This window comes from Amphibalanus amphitrite, unplaced genomic scaffold (assembly GCF_019059575.1).
Source record: "Amphibalanus amphitrite isolate SeventyFive unplaced genomic scaffold, NRLGWU_Aamphi_draft 000158F_arrow, whole genome shotgun sequence".
NCBI lineage: Eukaryota > Metazoa > Arthropoda > Thecostraca > Balanomorpha > Balanidae > Amphibalanus > Amphibalanus amphitrite.
Window position 1 is genome coordinate 872,323 of NW_024881653.1, and position 21,441 is coordinate 893,763.

The 21,441-nt window shown below is 47.9% G+C and overlaps 1 protein-coding gene and 1 long non-coding RNA gene across 11 annotated transcripts in view; one reads left to right on the forward strand and one right to left on the reverse strand.

The window, feature by feature from the left end:
* LOC122383234 (glycine--tRNA ligase-like) lies at nucleotides 1–8,737 on the reverse strand. Of its 9 annotated transcripts, none has more exons than XM_043369461.1 (15): nucleotides 8,723–8,737; nucleotides 7,155–7,378; nucleotides 6,566–6,770; nucleotides 6,213–6,354; nucleotides 5,606–5,771; nucleotides 5,053–5,198; nucleotides 4,630–4,779; nucleotides 4,221–4,383; nucleotides 3,756–3,920; nucleotides 3,235–3,361; nucleotides 2,888–3,014; nucleotides 1,771–1,969; nucleotides 1,323–1,416; nucleotides 709–896; nucleotides 1–312 (listed from the first exon to the last, which is right to left on the reverse strand). In XM_043369461.1, exons 2-15 carry the CDS (start codon nucleotides 7,209–7,211, stop codon nucleotides 190–192), a joined length of 2,052 nt encoding a protein of 683 aa, XP_043225396.1. In that variant the 5' UTR covers nucleotides 7,212–7,378; nucleotides 8,723–8,737; the 3' UTR covers nucleotides 1–189. The 9 variants fall into 9 exon arrangements, with proteins under 9 accessions (XP_043225396.1, XP_043225390.1, XP_043225395.1 ...); XM_043369455.1 differs by lacking the exon at nucleotides 8,723–8,737 and adding an exon at nucleotides 8,422–8,489; XM_043369460.1 differs by lacking the exon at nucleotides 8,723–8,737 and adding an exon at nucleotides 8,428–8,462.
* Nucleotides 8,712–21,441, forward strand: part of LOC122383236 — a 20,571-nt gene continuing 7,841 nt past the window's right edge. For both annotated transcript variants that reach the window (XR_006256804.1, XR_006256803.1), the window contains exons 1-2: nucleotides 8,712–8,838; nucleotides 10,418–10,545. This is a non-coding gene — a long non-coding RNA (uncharacterized LOC122383236). The remainder of the gene's footprint in view (nucleotides 8,839–10,417; nucleotides 10,546–21,441) is intronic.

A 21,441-nucleotide genomic window follows, 5' to 3' on the forward strand; every position in this document is an offset into this window, starting at 1 on the left:
TTCCGTCGCCACATCTATGTATTGTTCCATATCAAAAAAGGAATAGCAATTCATCTGCGATAACCCGGTTCCTGAACAATAACATTACCGTCTCGTTCCGCATTAAATACCTCCCGCCGCACTATTCCGTCACCTCCGGTCGCGGAATACCGGTCGTCTTTGGTGCGCGCTGGTGCACCCGGGCGCCCATCAGCTGTCGCCGCCGGCCTTGGTGGTCTCCTGCTGCTCGAAGCGCGGGTACTTCGCTTCCACCTCGGCCCAGGTGGTTAGGCCGCGCGAGAGATTCGACACCAGCGGAGCGACGTCCGAGAGCTGTCGAAGGGAGAGAAGGAACGTCACTTCTGGTAGTTGGAGCGCAAAATGGCGAGGTGACAAGGAGAAAGGACGCACAACAGTGCGCGTACGTGAAACTGCCGTCTCATACAGACTGCTACTGAGAGCCTAGTAGGATGGTGTTTGATTGGTGCAAGCTCTGGTCTTGCAACCCTAATAATTCATAACCTTATGGTAATTGGCTTGCCGATGACGGAAACGTGTGCAACATCCTCAAAATACGTCTTATGCAACTGACAGTTATTTCTCCGACAAACACATCTCGAACCCCAGCATCTTCTTTAGCTTCGCATTACCGTTTCCCCCTTTCCACCATCCTTTTCCACTCTAAACACCTCTCCTCCCTCCCACCACCTCTCCCTCCCCGCTACTCACCGGCAGCCGGACCTGGCCGCGCGAGTCGCGCTCGCGCAGTGTCACCGTGTGCGGCTCCTTCAGCGTGTCGAAGTCGACGGTCACGCCGAAAGGAATGGCGATCTCGTCCGTTCGCGCGTACCGTTTACCGATGCTGCCGCTGGCACTGTCCACCTTGCACGAGACGCCGGCGGTCGTCAGCTCACGGGCTGCAGGGAGATGAGATTGTCAGTGGGGAACGCACAGCATCTTACATGCAATCATGGTTCAGCGGCCCGAGGAACAGTCTGAGAGAAGCCCGCATAGGCAGGCATGTCCAGCTGTACGCAGGTGAAGAGTGTGGGAGTGTTGCTAGGATAATGAAATAGCATGTCGTTATCAGACGGGTAGCTACTGAGCGGAAGTAACAACATTTCAAAAGTGCCTTCAGTAATTGACCGATGGCGCTTGAAAAGGCGGTATTCTTGACATACAACATGATGCAACACTCATCTGCTAATCCATTTACCGCCAGAAAAGGTGTGCCCGTATGCCCCACACGCCTCAAACAGCCGTAAGTGACAGCCAGCCCGTGCTAGCGCTATACACTAGCAGCACATATACCCAGCTGCTGACCAGAAACCAGCATTACTTACACAGCTGCGTAACGAACGGCTCAAACTCGGAGTTTCCGCTGAGAGGCAGGACGGAGCACTTGAGCGGAGCTACGACCGGTGGCAGCGAGAAGAACTGCCGGCGAACATGGACAGTCGTACAATATAGAGCACAATTCGCGTATAGTGACCGAGCGATGGTAAAAGATAGCGGTAAAATGATCACGACAATGTAACTAAGACTCGCAAAATGACTGATGAGCGGTTGGTGATGAAATAATCGTCGAAACTGCATTAAAAATAGTCAAGCTTATCTTTTCTTCTCACAACTGATGTCACTCACTCATACTGATTGTAGGTATTATGCTTCACGCTAACCAAACTCATCGTTAGTCACACTCAATGGGTACCCTTATTAATCCAACGCCGCCGTCAGCCTTCTCTCCGCTAATTTATGTCTTAGTCACGCAGCCTCAATTCTCTAACTCACCGTTCGCTGGTCATCATCCTCTCGGACGCGGAAGCTGTGCTCCAGGAGGGCGTACATGACACGACCGACGCCGAACGAGGGCTCGATCACACTGGGCACCACCTCCTCCACGTGCACCGTCTTCTGGTGCCGCTTCACCGACACCACGTCCTTGGAGATGGCGAACGAGCTGCCGTCCGCCGCCGTCAGCTGGTAGGTGCTGGGGGGAAGGAGGGCGGAACCGTCAGCTAATATTGCAGAATGGAGATAAAATAATGCGTACAAGCTGCTACCACAGAACAAGGTAAAAACTCCCTTCTGTTTTATACGATTTCCTACTTCGTCTATGCATCATACATACTAGTGTCATAGGCGGCGGAACGGGGAGGGCACCGGGGCACCGTGCCCCCCTTTGATTTTTGCATTTTAACATTAGCCCTATGGGCGTTGCATGGAAAGAATGGGACCAAAATTCGGCAGTGCCCCCCCCTTAATTGAAGGTGTTTCGCCGCTACTGACTAGTGCGCTACGAATGACAGAAGAACAACCTTACAAAAGACAACAGGAGTGAATTATAAATATTTAAAGGGACACTCCCACCTTAACATTAGTTTTGAGTTGAGATAGCCAAATTGGTGGCCATGGCCTGCAAATACCGGTTTGGGCACTCACAACATCGACAAATGCTTTAATTCGGAGATATGGAATTTCAAACTTGCAGTTTTCGGATTCTAAGGGGCTAGTGCATTGGTATGCCCCCTTAGAATTTGTGACGTCAGCGGAGATCTAACGATTTTTAAATCTTTTACTAAAACGTTTGGTAGCACGCGGTGGTATATGCTGCTTTGCGCGCAACAAATGCCGCACTTTCAAATAAAGTCGCTAGGAACAGCGGAGATCCCAAAAAGTAAACAAAAGTAAAAGTCTAATATCTTGAAAACCGGTGAATATTTTTCGATGAAATTTGGTAGATATTCGTTTTCGCTCTTTCTGAACCGAGCGACATCACTTTCGTGCCAATTCATTAACTTTTTTGAGGGTGGGAGGGTCCCTTTAAGGATGAAACCACTTCAATACCAAGTTTGTCAACTACGAAAGGATAGCAAGGTACAGCAGTGCATCGCCCTTCGTCACGTACCCAGCCTCGTTCAGCTTGTTCTCCATCTCCGTGAGCTGCTCGGGTGACAGGGCCGTCAGCGCGTCCGTCACCTTTTTGGCGTCCTTCTTGAACTGCTTCCCCAGCACACCCTTCACTATCACAGGCTCTGCGAGAGAAGACAAAAGTTAATGACGAACAACAAAGCAAAACATCGTGCATGTATACAATCCAGATCCTACACACAAGCAATAACGTGATGTCTCATTGGATCCGTTTTGCTATGTGTAAATTTACCAACATAAGAATCAATCTTGCCCCAATACCTCAGGTCGAGTTGTCCATTCTGTCTCTCCTCTTTCCCTTTCTCTCATCCCTTTCCCACTCACCGACAACATCGACGGTTTTGGGGGCGGGCAGTTTCTTTTCTGCCACCAGTTTGACGCCGGTGGCCTTGGTGTGCTGGGTGAGGTCGTACGCCGATCGGTCGGCGCATCCGACGCACTCCACCCAGCCCTGAGAACGAGTCGGGGAAGCTTAGTTAGACATCCTTAAGCTGGTGTAGCTAATGTGTGCAAAGCTTGTGAAATAACACCCGAGTCATCCCAGCAGAGCGATGAAATGGAAACTAAAACAAGACAAATGCGCGATGGGGGCTACATTTGCAGCACAGATCAGATTGAATACGCGATTTGCATAAATGAAGCAAGAGGTATCAACCGGTCAATGCCACGAAAAGCATACAAAAAAAAAAACAAGACTAGATTTCCATGGGTCATGTATCAACAATCTCTCCACCGAGGCCACAACTGAAGTAAGATCCAAAACACAACACTGATTCTCCAAATTATCAGACTATTAAAGGACCCCGCATACGACTACGGCCCTATTGGTCCAAGCGAGTACTCACGTATGAGGTGAGTATCTCTGCGTCCCAGCAGTCACACGCGTAGTGGGCCATCTCGTTGGACATATGCTGACGGAAGCGCAGCCGCGCCTTGTCCACGCCGATCCGCAGCAGGAATTGCTGGATGCGCGCCATGAAGTAGCCCAGAGTCTCGTTGGCCACCAGTTTCTGAGAGCGGCGGGTCAGCGGGGCGGGTCAGCATAGTGTCAGTACGTCGGGCCTCGCGTAAATGCCAAAGGGCATCGGTCGAGAGTCCAGAACATGTGATGCTGATATCTTAGTGTATAATTTCCAAATAATTCAAGAAATAATAAAAGGACATTCCTTCGACTCTTTCATATCTAGCAACGGTCACCGCCACTTCGCAATATTGACCGCCGCCTCTTTCAACCCATTGACTGATACCACACACATCCACGGAGCTTACACTTCTCTCCTTCACCCGCCTGTCCATTGCACGAATCCCACCTTTGCGACGGCCTCCCCGATGGTGGTGGTCTGCGCGGCCACTCCGTCCATCTGGTTACAGGCCGAGAACAGCACCAGCGTCTGGTCCTTGACGGACGCGAACCGCGGGTGGTCCTTCTCGTCCGGGTCGCAAAAGTGCTCGATCTCGGCCATGGTGAACTCTCTGCGAAACGCACAGTCAGAGTGAGTAGGTGACACTGGGATACACTGCAGTGGCAACTAAAACATAATGTTAGACGAGTGTCACCGAGATTCAAAGACGAAATAAGGAGCGCCGAGACTGGCAAAATGGAAGATGCATACACCGCAGCATTTTTCCCTATGAACAGACTCAGCGCAAGACAGAACATGAAAACGCCGGCACGTTAGTGTCGTTCCATTGTGCAAGTAAATGGATCAATACACCCACCTGACTCGGATCAGCCCGCTGCGGGGCGAGATCTCGTTCCGGAACGCGTTACCGATCTGAGCGGCGGCGAACGGCAGTCGCCCAGAGTTGAACTCGAGCAGCCGTTTGAAGTTGACGAACATACCCTGCGCAGTCTCCGGACGAAGGTATCTGAGCGGACAGAGCGGACATGTCTTGTTTGTCTGTTTGTTGGGGGTGGTAATAGGGGCGCGCCGACTACGAGGTCATTTTGCGCACATCGCGGACCGGACATGTCTCTTAGAGCAAATATGTTGAGACTTCCATAATCAAAATTAGACCACCACATGATCGTGATAAATATCCAGCAGTCAACATGCTATCTATTTCACTTTAGCGTATTTGTAACAGTCAACAGAGAAACTGACAGTCATAGCAACGGTAAGCAGCAGCGGCGTGACCTACCCCTTGAGCAGGCCGGTGGGTCCGATGGACGTGCTGAACATGAGGTTGAACTCCATGGCGTCAGACAGATCGTTGCCGGTGATGGGCGACTTCATTTCGTACTTGCGCATGATGGCGTTCATCTCTTCTCGGGTCATACCGTCCAGCTGTGTGACAGGAGCGGCGAGTGTCAAACCACGGTTCATGGAGAAATGGTTTAGACCTCAGCTTACCAATACGTCCATATATAGCGATGACCAAAACCGTGTTTTGATCAACAATAAGCTCAGCATTGAGCATACAGACAACCCCGCTTCTGAAATAACTGAGGAACCTAGAAGTGTCGCCCTTCGCACCCCTTTTTGTACGCGATAAGATGCTCCACAAAAGTCTAACAGGGTCGTATTTTGATTGGCGTCCTACCAGCTGCGATGTTTTAAGCCGCATCATATGAACAATAAAGAATAATGACCGACCATCCAGCCAGCTGACCAGTTTTTGTTCGCATTAGCTTAATGAGCAGGTTTCCTGGGTCAAACGATATGACTCTCGAGTCTCGACACCCAACCCTCACCCTGGCCACGGTGGTGAGACACTCCTGGCGGGTTGCCTCATTCGTCTTCTTGTCGGCGGCCAGCTTCTCCAGGAAGGCCTTGATGAGGTGGTCCAGCCGGAAGCACTCGCCGTTCTTCAGGTCCTTCACCATGAAGTCGGCAAAACGCTCCACGTGCCCAGAGGCCCTGAAGATGTAGACATCTCTGGTTAGGCCTTCTTCCGCGATGTTGTAGCTCTATTAGATCATGAAACACGAGCAAGTTTGTACATATACGCTAAATTCGGGAATCACTTCTGATAACCAGAACTGACTAGTAAAATATGGGTCAGATACCTTTTTATGTATTTTGACGAGCCCCAATCGCCGCTTGCCATTAATTACTACGGGTCCAAGGACCGAGTCAGTGGGCAACACTTCCACGACCTCCTTCCCTACCTTAAAACATTGTGATCGGACGACTGCCACGGCGCTGGTTGAGCTGAAATTGCCCGACCTGACCTGACGTTCTGATTGAAAAAAAAAACACCTGACATTATATGAGAGAGGGAGGGAGTAATGGGAAGCACTGTAACGAAGGTGAGAAGACATAGTGAAAACATACCTGCAAAAGTAGAATGGTACTCACTTGAGGACATTCTCAGGAGTAAGAACAGTGCAGTCAACTTCAAGCATCTGTTCCTCCAGCACAAAGAAGTTTCTCCATTCAGAAATAATGTTGGACTTCAGTGCACATCCCATTGGCCCAAAGTCAAACTGACCAGTAACACCTGAAAATTGTAATGATCTTAACAACCAGCACCTGTTGCATTGAGTTTGAAACTAATACTTATGCTACATTTAATCTGACAAAAACAAATTATAAGCAATGCCACCTGATTTAGAAACTTCTGAAATCAATCTACTTTTGAATTTCTTTCTAAACATGAATCTTTGAACTAGTAAGGATTACAGATCTACAATAATGTCTAGGTAACTTGCCTCCATAAATAGCAAAGGAATGGTCATAGAAGAACCTTCTCTTCAAGAGATCTTCCATCTTGGTCCTGTCAAAACTTGATTCTGAGGGAGCAAGTGCCAATTCTTTATCTTCTAATAGCTTTTTTCTTGCCTTGAGTTCATTGACAGCCTTTTTGACGTCAATCTCTGATGCTCCATCAGCCTTAAGTGATCTTACAAGATCACCCTGATACAAGGGGAGACACAGTTCATCAATGCAGCAGGTAGACCTATGAAAACAATAATCATCAAAATGATGCAAAATGATGCACTCTAAATGATATCATTAGGCAAAAGTGGGCCAGCAAAGCTTTGATCTGGGTTTGTGAGAAACACAACTCACCCAGGAATAAACTTTTAGATTTATGCTCATTTCATCATTCCAGCTATCTCAATGACTTCATTCTTGAGGAAAATTTGGGGTTTTAGCAAACAATTTGCTCACTAAGTGCACAAGACCATGGCAGTCATTTCTTACACTGACCTTGGCATTGCTTTTGATGCAAAGTGTAAAAAATATATAAATACATTGAATTTGTAATATAGCAGTCCATGAGCCCATATATCTCACCTGCTCCTTAACAGCAGCTCTCAAAGGAGCCAGAATTTCTTCACTTTTGGCATCCATGATGTAAAGGTTAGGATACTTTTTCTTTGGTTTCTTTGCAGCTTGCTTGCTACCCCAGCCAGGAGCCAAAGGATAACTTAAGGCAGGTGCAGAAGAAAATGACCTTTTCCAGATGTTAGGTACTAAAGTCAAAGTAAAAGTCTTCTGCAGCACACGCTTTGAGAGAGCTGAAAATGAAGAGACATGGTTAATGCAATAGGTACCTAGGCTACGGTGTCATAAAGCAAATTATTATAACATTGTTATCTAATTAATCAGCAACATCAGAAGACCACTCATCAATAAAGTGAGCATCATGAGTGATGGCCGAGTTCCAATGCAAGATTTTGAAGTTTGAACATATGTTGTTTTTGTTTGAAGTAAGAGATTCAGGTATATGTCAAGTTTAGGTCCTAACTACAATTGTGGCGCTTTTGATACGAATATGAAACAGCAAAAATTTTAGGTTTTAGGTTAGGTTAGGTTGTAGGTTTGTAGGTTTTAGGTTGTAGGTAGGTAGGTTTGTAGGTTAGGTTAGGTTAGGGTAGGTTTGTAGGTTGTAGGTTGGTAGGTTATAGGTAAGTAGGGGTTAGGTCAGGTTTGATTATGTTTTTTCTTTTATTTGCGAGACATATGAGTATCATTTTTGGATTCAGGATGTCAAATAATGTATAAATATGAAAAATTTATCAATGAACTCTTCTTAGGACTTAAACTTGACATTTACCGAGATTCAATGGTAAGATGCAGTGAATGGAAAGTTTGACAGGCTGACAAAAAAAACATTTCCTGCAGGTAACAATGTCAAAATATGAGCCCATATGGCGAATGATGCAGCCACCCAGACAACCTTTGAGATTGATTGGTTGTCCAACCCAGTGATCACAATTGCAATAGCTTGAGCTGGTCAGAAATCTATTAATGACACCCAATTATTGTAAAATATTTCAGTCAGATTTAATCACGGTTTCAACAAGCAATTCTTCAGGGTCCAACAACTAGCTGACGGTTCAAAGAAAGCCGACAGGAAACTGAAACTGAAACGGGTCACCGGCTCAGGCTGAGGCAAGGCATGAGTCACGACAGTCAGCCACGAAATCGGGAGAAACGGTGAAAGTGTTATTGCTCCATGGAAAGACGATGTGCAGAACAAATCAAAATACATTTATTTCTTGTTTTCAGGGCAACACCATTTTAAAACAAATTGTACCAAAGCAGCTCATTATACTACATTGACATTCCCAGAGTTTTAAAACGAATATGCTCGCAATGAAAGCGCATGTGAATTATGAGACATAAACGACGCGTTCTTTACGAATCAAGATTTAAAATAAAACGTTTTAATTTTTCTCTCAGGCTTTTACAGAAAAATATACGTCCCAAAAGATATTCAATCAACGGCATTATTTATCTTGAAACAAATTACATTTTTACTACCAGCAGCTAAAACCCATAAATGTGATAAATAGCATCTTGGTATTAGGTGATAGAGAAATTTTGGTAAGTTCTTCTTTTTTAGGAGGGCCTCTCACTCTGATGCGTGCACTCTTCACGATTTTCTTTCCTCGCCGCTGTCTCTCGTCGTTGTTTTTGTGCGCCCGTCCCAATAAATAAATAAAATGACTTACTGGAGGCAAGCTGGTCTGAAGTAAGTAAATTCAATTTTGAATTGTTGTATCAATTGGCTCCAACGACGCAAATAGTCATTTTACTGTTTTTAATAGCATAGCATCCCTAGGTCCCTGTATTTGCTTTTTGATTTCATTTCAGGTTAATGAGTTTGGTTGATAATTGTTTTTAAGGCATTGGGGAGCATTCCGGTCTAGGGGTAAGATACTTGCCTCGAGATTCGGCCATCCGGGCTCGATTCCCGGGCAATGCACGTGGCATTGCCGCTACCTGACCGCTTGGAACAGCGTGAGAGTTCCGGTTAGCACCTTGGTCCACTCAGTCGGGGAAACTATGGTAAAATCTGCTATTTTTAGCAGTCTGCTATTTTTAGCAGAAATCTGCTAAAAATGGGTACGCATGTGACGTCATCGTACCCAAATATAGCAGATTTGGGTACGGCCCCATACAAAAGCAGATCTGCACCCTAATTGAAGCAAATGCGCATCAAATGCCTGGCAGATTCATGATGAGAATAGTGCTGAGAGTGATCTCTGCTATTTTTGTTCAGATCAGACTATTTTCAAATTCATTATTTGAAAATAGTCGGATCTGAACAAAAATATCAGAGGACATTCTCAGCACTATTCTAATAATGAATCTGCCAGGCATTTGATGCGCATTTGCTTCAATTAGGGTGCAGATCTGCCTTTGTATGGGGCCGTACCCAAATCTGCTATATTTGGGTACGATGACGTCACATGCGTACCCATTTTTAGCAGATTTCTGCTAAAAATAGCAGACTGCTAAAAATAGCAGATTTTACCATAGTTTCCCCGACTGCACTGGATGTGGTGCTTAACCCAAACCAACCGTTTTTAAGGCATTCACATTTAGAGGGGATGTTTTAATGAATAGTTGCAGAGTAATAATCCTATTGCACATTTTGCCAGCCATTAACCTTGGTTTTCAGATACTAGCTGGGCTGTGCTGGTTTCCAGAAGTTAAACTATAAAGTAGGCACCCAACCTAGAGATTACAATTTATGCATGTGTGTACACTGCCTACCTACATGAAAGGAAACTTGTATGAGCTTAAGCTTACTCACCTTGTTTGCTCACCTTGTGGGGTTCTTCCACTTCCCAGCCTTACAGGACGGGCGTAGGGAGGGAGAAGAGGAACTTGGAAGCACAAGGCACGCCAGTTCTTCAAAGCTGCTTTGATGCTTCAATGTAACATGGTTATTATACCCTCACTTCGTTTGGCACTTGGCAGCTCAAATGTCTGTAGACAGTAGACACAGCCTCCCTTTCAGCCTTCTAGAAGAATTAATTGCATACCTATAAACTCCTCTTCCCTTCCCCTGCAAAATCTCAGCCAAATCCAGGCTTCAGGACATGCTGCTGAAATGCCCTCTTCTCATAACAGTTGTGACTATGTGTACCTATTTAATGAAAGAAACCAGCAGTTCCTTTGGGAACTCTTCTGCCTATTTAGGATGTTCCTTCTTTTATCCTCTGACCCTTGGTGCTCTGCCTTATTTAAAGCAACGTTTAGTACAGTCTGCTGAGGTCCTGCAGTTTCTCCCCACATTGCTCACATTACCCTCACTTTTCCAGCTACCTGCAGTACTCTGCCATCGCGGCACGTGTGCTGCGGCAGGCCCTCAAGTCCGACGTGAAGAAGGTGACCACCGACGGCCCCGTCACCCTCAAAGTCACCCACTGGAAGGACGGCAAAGCCATCAGTGAGTACTGGTTCCGCCGCCGGCCGCCAGGGGTGCTGCCAGCGCTGTAGCTAGGGGGCGTGAACGTGCGGATGGGGCGCTGTAGTCGCGCTCCCGTCGGACCTTTACGGACGGTGCAGGTTATCGGTGCGCCTCGTGTGATAAAGTGCAAGTAATGGCTTTTGGAATCAGTCTTGGACTGTTCAAGAAGCTGGGTGTGTGTGCTTTCAGCACTGCATCCACATCTATTTACCACTCGTATGGCAGATGTTCCGCATCCGCTCAACGCAATCAGTAGCAATCCGCATCGTTAATGTTCGGGGTATTGGAGTGTGACACGGTTTATTCGACAACCCAAGCATTTTCAGCCTACCGCAGCCTGGCCTTGTTTGATCTGGACCGTACCATGAGGCATCAAAACCACCTCACGTTTAGGTTACAACATTGTTATCACGCCCGTGATTCACTTTGCCGTAAATATTCGCAGATGTTTTTTTTAGCCCTGCCTTGTTCGGCATTTAAAGCAAGTTCTCCGCTCAATTACTCCGTAAGCGGAAGTTTCATACGATGTTTCACTGATCGGGTGGATAACTTCCCTCCTTCTAAATGGTGGTCTACGGAAGAAACTGGTGTAAATGGAAGATAAGTTAAAAAAAGTTGGGCTCTTTTTTCGGATGAGAGATGAGGATTAATGGTTCATTAGCCATAACACCGTTTTAAATGATGCTGCAGTTACCTACCGTTCGAAGATAGACCTTATGCTGGGAGATGGCGTTGATTGTCTTTAAGACAATCAATAAGGACGACTATGGTTAGGATATCCAAAAGCTGCTATGATTTCGTCCAAAAGAGGTGTTTTTTGCGTATTTTCGTTAACGATTGTCTCTTACATCGGTCGTTATCCCGAAACCGATCGTTTTCATTATCTTTTTATCACATTTCTCGTCTTCGTTCATATCTGCACATCCGGACGCTGATGAACTCTGATCACTGTTGCGACGGACTACGTTCCGTATTCTGCAAAGAATGCAAATATGTACTTCTCCGATATGAGACAGCTCTCAGAAACTATCCAAACTATCTCGATCGTAATTTCAGCGGCTCACCAGGTCGTCCGAATCGACCCGTCGTTTTTCGGAACGCTCTCGGAGCGTCGGCTCGGTGCACGCGTAGTTTGCGTCTGCAGCGCAAAATAGCCGACGAGGTGGGAGCTGGCGGATCTGTCGATTAGAGGTGGCAAAATGTGGACCCGAGGTCCAAAGAACCAGTCTGGACCCATATGGGTCCAGACCGGGTCCTTGAAATTTTCTGACGGGTTCAACCGGGTCCTACCATAAACTATACATCTTGCACACTACACATTATTGCAAAATATAAAGTGAATGAAGTGAATGTTTCTTTGCATACAGTAGCTCATGAGTATTCCCAGTGGGAAATAAGCTGTTTTACATGATGCAACTAATGATACCTTCAAGTAGTTTGTATTAATTGACTTTTGGGGAACGGGTCCAACTGGTTCCGATTCCAACTAAGACCGGGTCCGACTGGTTCCAGAAATGTCCAGCCGGGTCTGGTTCGAGTCTGGTTCCCAAAATTTTCATCTTTTGCCACCTCTACTGTCGATTATCGGGCCGTCCTTGTTCCTATGCGGGGAGTCCCGCCCCGCTCCCCGAGTTCGGTAATTGGATGACCATGACCGGCCTCGGCCTCGGCCCCGCCGACGCCCTCGCCGCCGCTCCACCGCCCTCGCCGCCGCCCTTGCCGCCGCCCCCGCGTGTAGCCGGGATGACGAGAGTGTCTCGCGACACAGCCAGGATAATCGGTAATCGCACCGGTGCGGTGATGCGACGGTCGGAAAGAGAACCGTGGCTCTGTCCACAGACGGGGCTGTCACTACGTGCCTGAGCGTAAATCCGTGGGTGAAGGTATCGTCATGAAACCGAGGATGATGTTCAAATGTAGCCTCCTCCGTCGGGTATGTCGCTGAGCTCCTGCGCTGCCGGTCGGCGGGTCTCGGCGCCTGCTCGGGCGGCCCCCGGTGTGGTGAGCCGTCGGCGGCTGACCGATGGCGCCCGCCGACGGGATTGATGCCCGCCTGGTGGCGGCGCGCCGTCTGATTGTCTCAGCGCGCCGGGTCGGCCGCGGCATTGTGCGCCCGCCGCCGGCGCTTTGTGACGCCGTGTCGGCCGCCCGGCTGCGTGGGGTTTATCAGCCCGATACTGGAGCACACTGGCTTGAATTACGGAAATTATCCGGTGCTTCGTGAGAGTATTGACGTTCGCCGGGAGCATGGGCCGCTCCGGCGGGCCGGGGCGCGTGGTATTGGCCCGGGGACGTAGTAATTGACAGAGTCGGGGACGGCAGGCACTCGAGATGCTTCATCATTGCCCGTAAACAAAGACGGGCCTGAGGTCGAGACGAGGAAGTCTCTTGGGTGTGGTTGTCGGTAGTCTTGGAGTCTGGTCCTGCCGGAGTCGTCGAAGAGCTTTGGCTTGTCAGGATCAAGTTAAATTATGACATAGTCAGAACAGAGCCGGCGCAATGAAGGCACTGATCGGCGCCTGCAGCTCCCCAATGTAACCAGCGCCTTGCTATTTGGCTCATGTTAGACGGTTTGTGTCCGCCTTTGTTCGAATCGGAAGGCTTCGATCCCGCGTTTATGGTTATTTTTACGGTCTGTGAGGAAGTTGACAGTAGCAAAAAGTTTCAACCATTTAAGCCGGATTCATATCAGGCATTGTGCGCACGCCATTTTACGCCCACATCCGTAACGCGCCTCTATTCCGAACCGCATCATTTTACCGATAAATGTCAGCCAAAGCTCAAGGCGAGCTTATTTATCCAGAGGCGAACATCAAGCTAACTTTAACATCAAAGCAAAATGACCTGCCGTAACAATTTTCACACACTCGCGACGATTTTTTTTCAAACGCGTCCTGTAAAAGGCGTGGCGTTTGATGTTCAGGTTTGGAATGGATATGCGCTCTTGTTGTTTCCGTACGACTCTGACATTTACATACCTGAGAGTAAATAGGAAGACTGGCCTCAGTTTAGGTTTCTGCTGTTGAAAATCGCATCTTATGATGGTTTGAGTTAGGAGCTGTGCTTGTTTCTTTTAACTATTCTCCGCAGTTCTGTGGAAAACATTGGTTACCAAGTTCTTCGATGAAGCCACCATTTATCGAGTTGTTCAGGTCATTTGTGGCCAGCCTGACAGACTTGCTTCCAGTATTCATTCATATCATTCTTCTGGAAGTTTGCTACCCCACTCATATAGTATGTGCACTCCGCTGTGGCCATTTTCGCTCCTGGATGTTTCGCTCATGTGAAAATCTGCTGAAACCAGTAAGAGCACGCTTCAAAATGTTTTCCAGATTAATGTGTTTGTTTTAGGTTTTCTGGGGTGTGATACTCTGCGCTGAATTAAATTAATCAAACATTAATTTCGCTCGGTTTGGTTCTAGCAGGCCTAATTTAATTAAATTCGTTTGAATTCGTCTGGATTTAATTTGCGTGCCTTTTCTGCCACCTCCCGAACGGCGCTGGCTGCTAGAGACTCGATGCCGGGGCCGGTGGCACTGTGTTAGAACTGTCGTCTTGGGGCCGTCCCTGCTAGATGCTATTTTATTTTAGTCAGTTTTAACTCTTCATATTATTGATCCTTTATTTTTGTTCGGGAAGATCATTCACCCACATAATCTATGCGATGGCAACCGCCATGCCTGGGATTCCTTCCCTGGTCGGTTGCCTCCTCCCCGGTCTGCCCTCTGCCTGGTCGGCTCGTTTGTGAGCTGACTGGAGCCAGTTCTGACCGGCGCCTCATCTCCGACCGCTGCGAATGGCCGCAGGCTATCGACACACGGTCCTAGTCTCAGCAGAGAGGTGTTGTGGGCCGACCGACAGCGGCTGGGCCGTGCCGGGGCTCCTGAACACGGCGTCAGACTCCGCCCGGCCGCCCACCCACTGCTCCTGTCCACCAGAGTCGGTGTTCCGGCCCGCACCGTCCTGACCCGGCCCAGGGATCGACAACTGGGACCGAATGGTGCAGGACAGGGCGGCGTGGGCGCGGCCGGGAACACGTCACGTTTGTGACAACGTGTCAACTTCTTGTGATGTTCTTTGATAGCTCGACAATATCGCGATATTGTATTTGTTGAACCCTTATCGCTACATATGAGGCTGAGACGCATTGCTGGGAGCCAATAGCGTGGGCGTGTGACTGATTTTTATATTTACTATTATATTTTTTAAATAATTTCTTAATTATTTAAATATTTTAAAATAATTTCGGACAATCTTTGAGTTCATGCATCGGGTTTTATTGGCGTTATTACGGAGCGAGCGAAGCGAGCGTAGTCTTTCCTTAGATTAACGGAAATTTCTGAGTATGAGCGGCCGGCCGGCCGGCCGGCCGGCCGTGGTCACGCTTTTGCGAGGCTTATATCTCAGCAACCACTTGACCGATTTACACGCGGTAATTTTTGTAGGGTAGCTTCATTCCTTCTACCAAGTATTGGACTATTCCCGATGCATGTGGGTGACCCCTTATGCACGTGCCACGTGCAAAACGAAGAGGTGTCACTTTTGTAATTGTTGCAATATCTCGGTAACTACTTGGCCGATTGCGCTGAAAGTTTGCATGTAGGTAGGCACCCACTAGGCACTGCATATACATGTGCCATAGTTGGGGTGCTGCTGCACGTGCGCACGTGCAGGGGTCGTTTCCAGATCTCGGGAACGGCTGGACCGATTGCGCTCAAATTTGGTACATGGCTAGGGACCGGTTAGTAGGGTGCCGTGCACAAGCCAGTTGGGACCCATTTTGCACGTGCGCACGTGCAGGGTGCCGCTTCCAGATCTCGAGAACGGCTGGGCCGATTGTGCTCAAATTTGGCACATCGCTAGAGACCGGTTAGTAGGGTGCCGTGCACAAGTCAGCTGGAGGTACCCCCTCGAAATTTCGCACGTGCAAAGCTCACCCTCTCGCTCGCTCCGTTAGTCGCCCCAAAAGGCGTTATACTGGTTGTATTGCTTACTCTGTTTTCATTACTGTGCATTGTAAAATGACATGACATAGTGGTTTCTATTTAGGTATCCATGGATACCTTGTTTTAGTTTGCTCAAAATGCCTAATTTATAGCTCTTACGGTCACAAATAACAAAAACATCATTTGTTTTTATTGTAAAATCACATCTTCTCGGTTGAATTAGTTTCGTTTTATATTGGCGGACATTTGATGCACAGAGGTCTATGGTTATGCACAAGCAGGTATGCTATAACCGTCAAATCAGAACACTTTTTCTTTAAGGCATCTTTTCGTCAGGCTGCCACAGTTGATCCTTCCTCTTTAACCCGGTGATATTGCCATTTTGTGCGAGCTTTACGACTTTTTAATATTTATTTAATATAGATATAAAGCTGCGTAGTGCTGCTGCATTTCGCCACACTTACGGTACCACCCTCCATAATACTTGAGGTTACTAGCTTTCAATGCGCCGGTATAGAGCCAAGTTCGCCTCGCTATTAGAGCTTTCATTCGCCCAGAAGCGTTCTGAGAGCCATTACCGGTGTTCCGGTGCAAAATAATCGCACACCGTCGGTGCGGGCTCAGTCATTTCTGGCTTCCAGCGCTTTGCAGGGGCCGGCCATTCAGCGGTTTGACCAAAGGGTCGCTCAGCGATGGAAGGTTAAGTGCCGCATCACAGGGAAACGATACTGATCATTACAGGGTAGATCGACTCGCATGGAACATAGGGCGGCTTGAAAGTACCTATTCCGCGTGCGATAGATCCTTGCGTTGTGTTTGGCATGGTAAATACGATGAATTTTGGTAGTTTGTCGGTGGACTCCTTGGTCACATTGATTTCTATGACGAAAAGATACGTTCTTGTTTGGGTGATAAGGATGGGCTCAACTTTGGTTTGTACTTCGTAGGTGGTTTATTCTGATAACCACCAGTCATAATTGAGTCATGCTTAATGTTTCTCTTCGTTTCTCTATTCGTTGTGTCTTCTTAATCCAGGCTGTTTCGTGACTGTGTAGCAGGATCCTGGTTCTTATTAGGCGGTGAGACGCATTCTAAGCACAATATGATGCCTTTTTATACCCATTTTGCCCCTGGCCTTTTACGCGGCATGCGCAATATGGGTCATCATTTAGCCTCGGATGGATACAAGGCAGGTGTCGGCGTACCTACGTCACTAGAAATTTCAATCGCATACTAGGGAGTAGCAGTGCGTCCCACGAATCAAGAAAGGATAGTCTCCTTCGGCGGAAATAAGCATAATAAAGATCCAGTCTTCGGTGAACAATAAGCTGCCTCAGGGATGTCGGTGCTCCGGGCAAAACCGGTTGTCAAATAGCGGTTCAGTCCAGCCTCGCAGTTCGCTCTATGAAGGAATAGGCGACCCAGTGATTGAGAAAAAGTGTCAAGAGCTTCTCGGCGTTTGCATTTGGTACCAGCACCAATGTCAGGGTTGAAACATGATAATATAGTAGATATTACCATGCTGATCTGAACTACTATGCATTTCAGACCCCATGAGACCCTGTTTTTTGGCGATAATTTATTTAATATTTGTCCAATTTGCTTCAAATTTTCACAATGCACATTTCAGCTCAAGCGCCAATTTTCGCTAATATGGTCTCTTAACAAAATATCAATTGTTAGGGTACTTGTCGTTGCCTCGTAATGTTAAAATCAGCTCCGTAAATCCGTCAGTGGAGTAGAGGCTATCCGTGCGTAGGCGTGACGTCACAGGCACGTGACCATTAAGCTCCGCCCTCCCGGCGGACGGAGCGGTGACCTTGGCCGGTCAGTCGGATGCGTGGAGCCGACGGGGCAGTAGCTGCCGGATCCAAGGCCGTATGCCGGACCGGGGCGGCTCGCATCGGACGTAGCTGCCTTGCGGTTGCCGTTGCAGTAATAACGATACAGCAAAAACTAGCTTGGATTTATCGCAAATTAACCTACACCATGTCAATCAATAAAGATATACTTACTTTAATACCAAGTTCAGGGCTAGTGACTGCATTTTTTCTTGATTGAACGTCATTAATAAAAAAAAATCGTCGATGTCAATTGACTGTGAACTGATGCAAGGCGTCGGTTGGCCTACGTCAAAGTTGCAAGACATGGTAAACAGTTACACCGTAGCACCGTAGTGTGGCTGCAATATGAAATATATTATGCTTATGCGTATGCTCGAGATTGATTCATGTGATTGCGGTGCAACATGAACACCTTCACAACTAACCCATTTTATAATTGGCTAGATTGAGATCACCGGACTGACTTGACCCCACGATTTCGTGATGAACTGCAAATAATTAAAACACCGAATTACGCTTCCCGAATTACAAACACAGCTAGTGGAGCCATGTCTTAGGCAATCGGAAGTGCAGCAGTGCTCGCGACTCATCATCCTACTCTGTTGTTTTCTGCATAGATACAAGGGCGGCGCCACCGTGGGGGCAGTGGGGGCAGACTGCCCCCACTGGCAGGAAGCCGTGGGGGCAAGACTATATTTTTGCCCCCACAAAATTTGGCTGATATGGGAACAGAAGACCGGTGCAACATTCATTATAGGCGGTTATAATAGTACGCCTGTTTTTGACGGTCCTCGCATCAAGTGCGTCAGCAGAACGTTCGTTCTCGGACCGTCTGTCGCATATCTCCTACTCCTACTCATTCTCCTACTCATTTTCATTCACCAAAAGGCTGCCCTCGAGCTTGATCTCGAGGAGTTTGAGAAGCAGTTTATCAAAAGTCGGCCAGAGAAGAGATCACCCTCTTTTGAGAACCCTTAGACTGAGACTGAGCTCAGAGAGGTATGACAAAATGTGATAGGTATGTATATCCCGGGTTATCTGGAATTGTATGTGGGTCGCCCTAATGGAGCTTATTCTCGTACCTATATCAATCGTATGTGAGAGAATCGCACATACATATATACGTACTACGGGGAAAAGGAGAAATAGGTACTGACTATAGTTTTGAAGAACACACCATTTTACATCTCAACGAACAACATAACGTTTTCACAGGTTTGTGTCTCGCAATCTAGCTTTATAGTTTTATTTCGGCCGGGCCCGGGGGTAATCCTAACCACCGCAGCCCGGGGGTAGCCCTCCCCCTCCCCCCTGTTTAACTCCGTTAATAAGGCAGCTACGGTAACAAAAATGGTACCAAACAAAAAGTATCTATGAGAGGATTCTAAAGCACCTAAACTTTTTGACCTCAGGTCAGTTTTCAAGGTCAGAATTCAAGGTCAAAGGCAAAAACCGGCATTTTTGTAGTGGTCTCAAAGTACGTGTTCCAGAGGACGGCATGGTGCATAAAATCGGCTAAAAGGGATGTTGAACAAAAGAAGAGATTCCCTGGATTCAAGGCAAAAACCGGCATTTTTGTAGTGGTCTCAAAGTACGTATTCCAGAGGACGGCATGGTGCATAAATTCGGCTAAAAGGGATGTTGAACAAAAGAAGAGAATCCGTGGATTCCGATGATGTGCATAACATTCAAATTCAAGGTCACGATCATGCTCAAAATTGACCACAAACTTTGCACTTTTTCTTATATCTTGTATACTAAATTCCGAGATGTTTTGATATGTTGTCAAGCTTAGCGGACCCCTATTTGTGTTTCAGCTTACGATACAAGGCTGCTACAAGGTCAAAGTCACAAGAGAGTATCCTTGCTAGAGGCTATTTCACTATTCAAGTCAGGCATAATAATTAAGACATGTTTTGCCATACTGAGGCTCTAAATGAATGCTTACAGCAAAATGGATGTCAGAGGCCCAGAATCGTGATCAGCGGCTACGAAATCATCACAAATGACCTTCCATGTGTAAAAAATCAACCAAATGTCATTCGAGGTTACATGAGGTCAACATAAAACTTGACCTTTTCCAAACAATATATATGTCATTCGACGCGTCTCGACAAGACTAATGCGAATGTACCACTGCCGTAGCTCCAGGACCATTTTTGTTGAAGTTATTTGCGAAAAAAGAAACTAAAGCCCCAGCTCGGGGTCGTTGCCCTGACCTCTGACCTCAGGTCACCAAAGTTATTTAAGTATTTTTTTTCTAGGTCAAATGCTACGCAACCGTGCTCGTAATTTGTCTTTATCTCTAAAACTCAATTTTTGGCAGCTGGTTGAAGTTCACGTCTGTGACGCCGAAGTTTGCCGTGCAGGAGTCTAGAAAAATCGGCCCTGAGACGTTATCAAGGAGGCTAGCTCCAATTTTTTTGCTTCAAAAGATGTCAAATTAATGGGGGATAAGGTACAGCAAGTTTCGTCTTTCTATCCCTAAGCGTTCGTGAGGTATCGCAAATATTCACCAGGGGAGGCGAAAAACGCCCCCCTCCCCTTCCGGGCCCCCGAGCGTTAATGGTTAAACTCAATACGCCTATGCATGAAACCTGAAACCAAAATAATTTTGAATGACAACATCTAGGGACAAGTTGCTCATGGATTTTGCAGATCGGCGTTATCAGACTACAGTCGGGTCAGTCTCAAGCTTGCCCCCACTGGCGAAAATTCGTGGCGCCGCCACTGCATAGATATAACAGCGTCTTCAGAAACAGCGATTGACGCAGCCAACCATATCGATATTTTCGGGTGGTGCAGAGGCTTCGCATGTCATAGGTGACAGAAAAGTGGCACGACCTGACCATGAGGTAGGCGCCAGAATGTGCATTCATTCAGATATTCAGATAATGCATGACTTAGCTCTCTATTTAAAGTTGGTTCTGGGGAGGTAAATATCCTCATTATTAGTATTCTTCATATTCTGAGCTGGATCGGTGTTGATATACTTAGAAGGGAGAAGCGGTTACCAACTCCCCCAAATGAAGAGCAAGCTTTCGCTCAGACACTTCCTGTCGATTCCATGGATGTTTCCAGTGCGCGGCCCCCGTGCGACCTCTCCGCGGTGCTGCCGCCGACTGATCCGGCATAGACCCAGCGCGGTCATGGCCAGTGGGCGGAGTTTAGTTGGGCCCGGCGCAACGTGATTGGCCAGCGCTCCTATCCAATCCGCTGCGGTAGCGAACGAGCCTCTATCCGGGTGCAAAATCTAGTTAGCATTACGGGCCTATGACAAGTGCTCTAAATATTGACATTTTGTTAAGAGACCATATTGATGAAAATTGGCGCTTGAGCTGAAATGTCTGATGTCAAAATTTCAAGCCGATTAGACAAAAACTGAAGAAATTATCGCCGAAAAACAGGGTCTCATGGGGTCTGAAATACATAGTAGTGCGTTCTAGGGCGATCAGCTAGCGCGTTCCACACCGCTCGCTCTGTTTGCCTGTCCTCAAACACCACACGCTGCCGAAATGTCGGCTCACCAATAGCACCCAACCCTCCTCGAGTGACGGCTCTCTGAACGCTCCTCAAATGTCAGCCCCCCCCCCCCCGCGGAAGCCCCGCGCGGCCGGGTGGTGTTTTCCCTCTCAGGCTCTGCTCGCCGCACCGCCAGGCAGCCGGCACATGTAGGGCAGCATCCACTGCTGGCAGTCGCAGGCGGCCCAGGTGCCCGTCTGCGGGTCGGCGTTGATGTAGACACACAGCTCTCCGTCGCCGGCCGGCTGACCGTCCGCCCAGAACTGGAAGTCGAGCCTCGAGCCGTCAGTCCATGCGAACTCGGCGCCGCTGCCGTCGGGGCGGTAAAGACCCAGCCAGACTGGGAAGCCGTGCACCAGACTCTCAGCCAGCTGGGAGTTCTGCGCGGCAGAGTGAACGGACACGGGCACGGCGTCGGTGAGGACGGCGCGGCAGGCGTCGGACAGCTGAGAGCCGCTGATGGAGGAGGGGGTCCACCAGTAGCAGTCGCCGTCCAGCTCCACCCAGTCGGGTGGACACGCGGCATCGGCGCCGGCGACGGCGGCGACGAGAAACGCAAGCAG

Excerpts from the sequence above, each read along its gene's own strand:
- LOC122383234 (XM_043369456.1), bottom strand. Across the intron at positions 5,772-6,212 it reads ACTCCTGAGAATGTCCTCAA|GGCCTCTGGGCACGTGGAGC; the intron begins GTGAGTACCATT and ends CTACATCTTCAG. Across the intron at positions 4,780-5,052 it reads CCCACCGGCCTGCTCAAGGG|ATACCTTCGTCCGGAGACTG; the intron begins GTAGGTCACGCC and ends CTGTCCGCTCAG.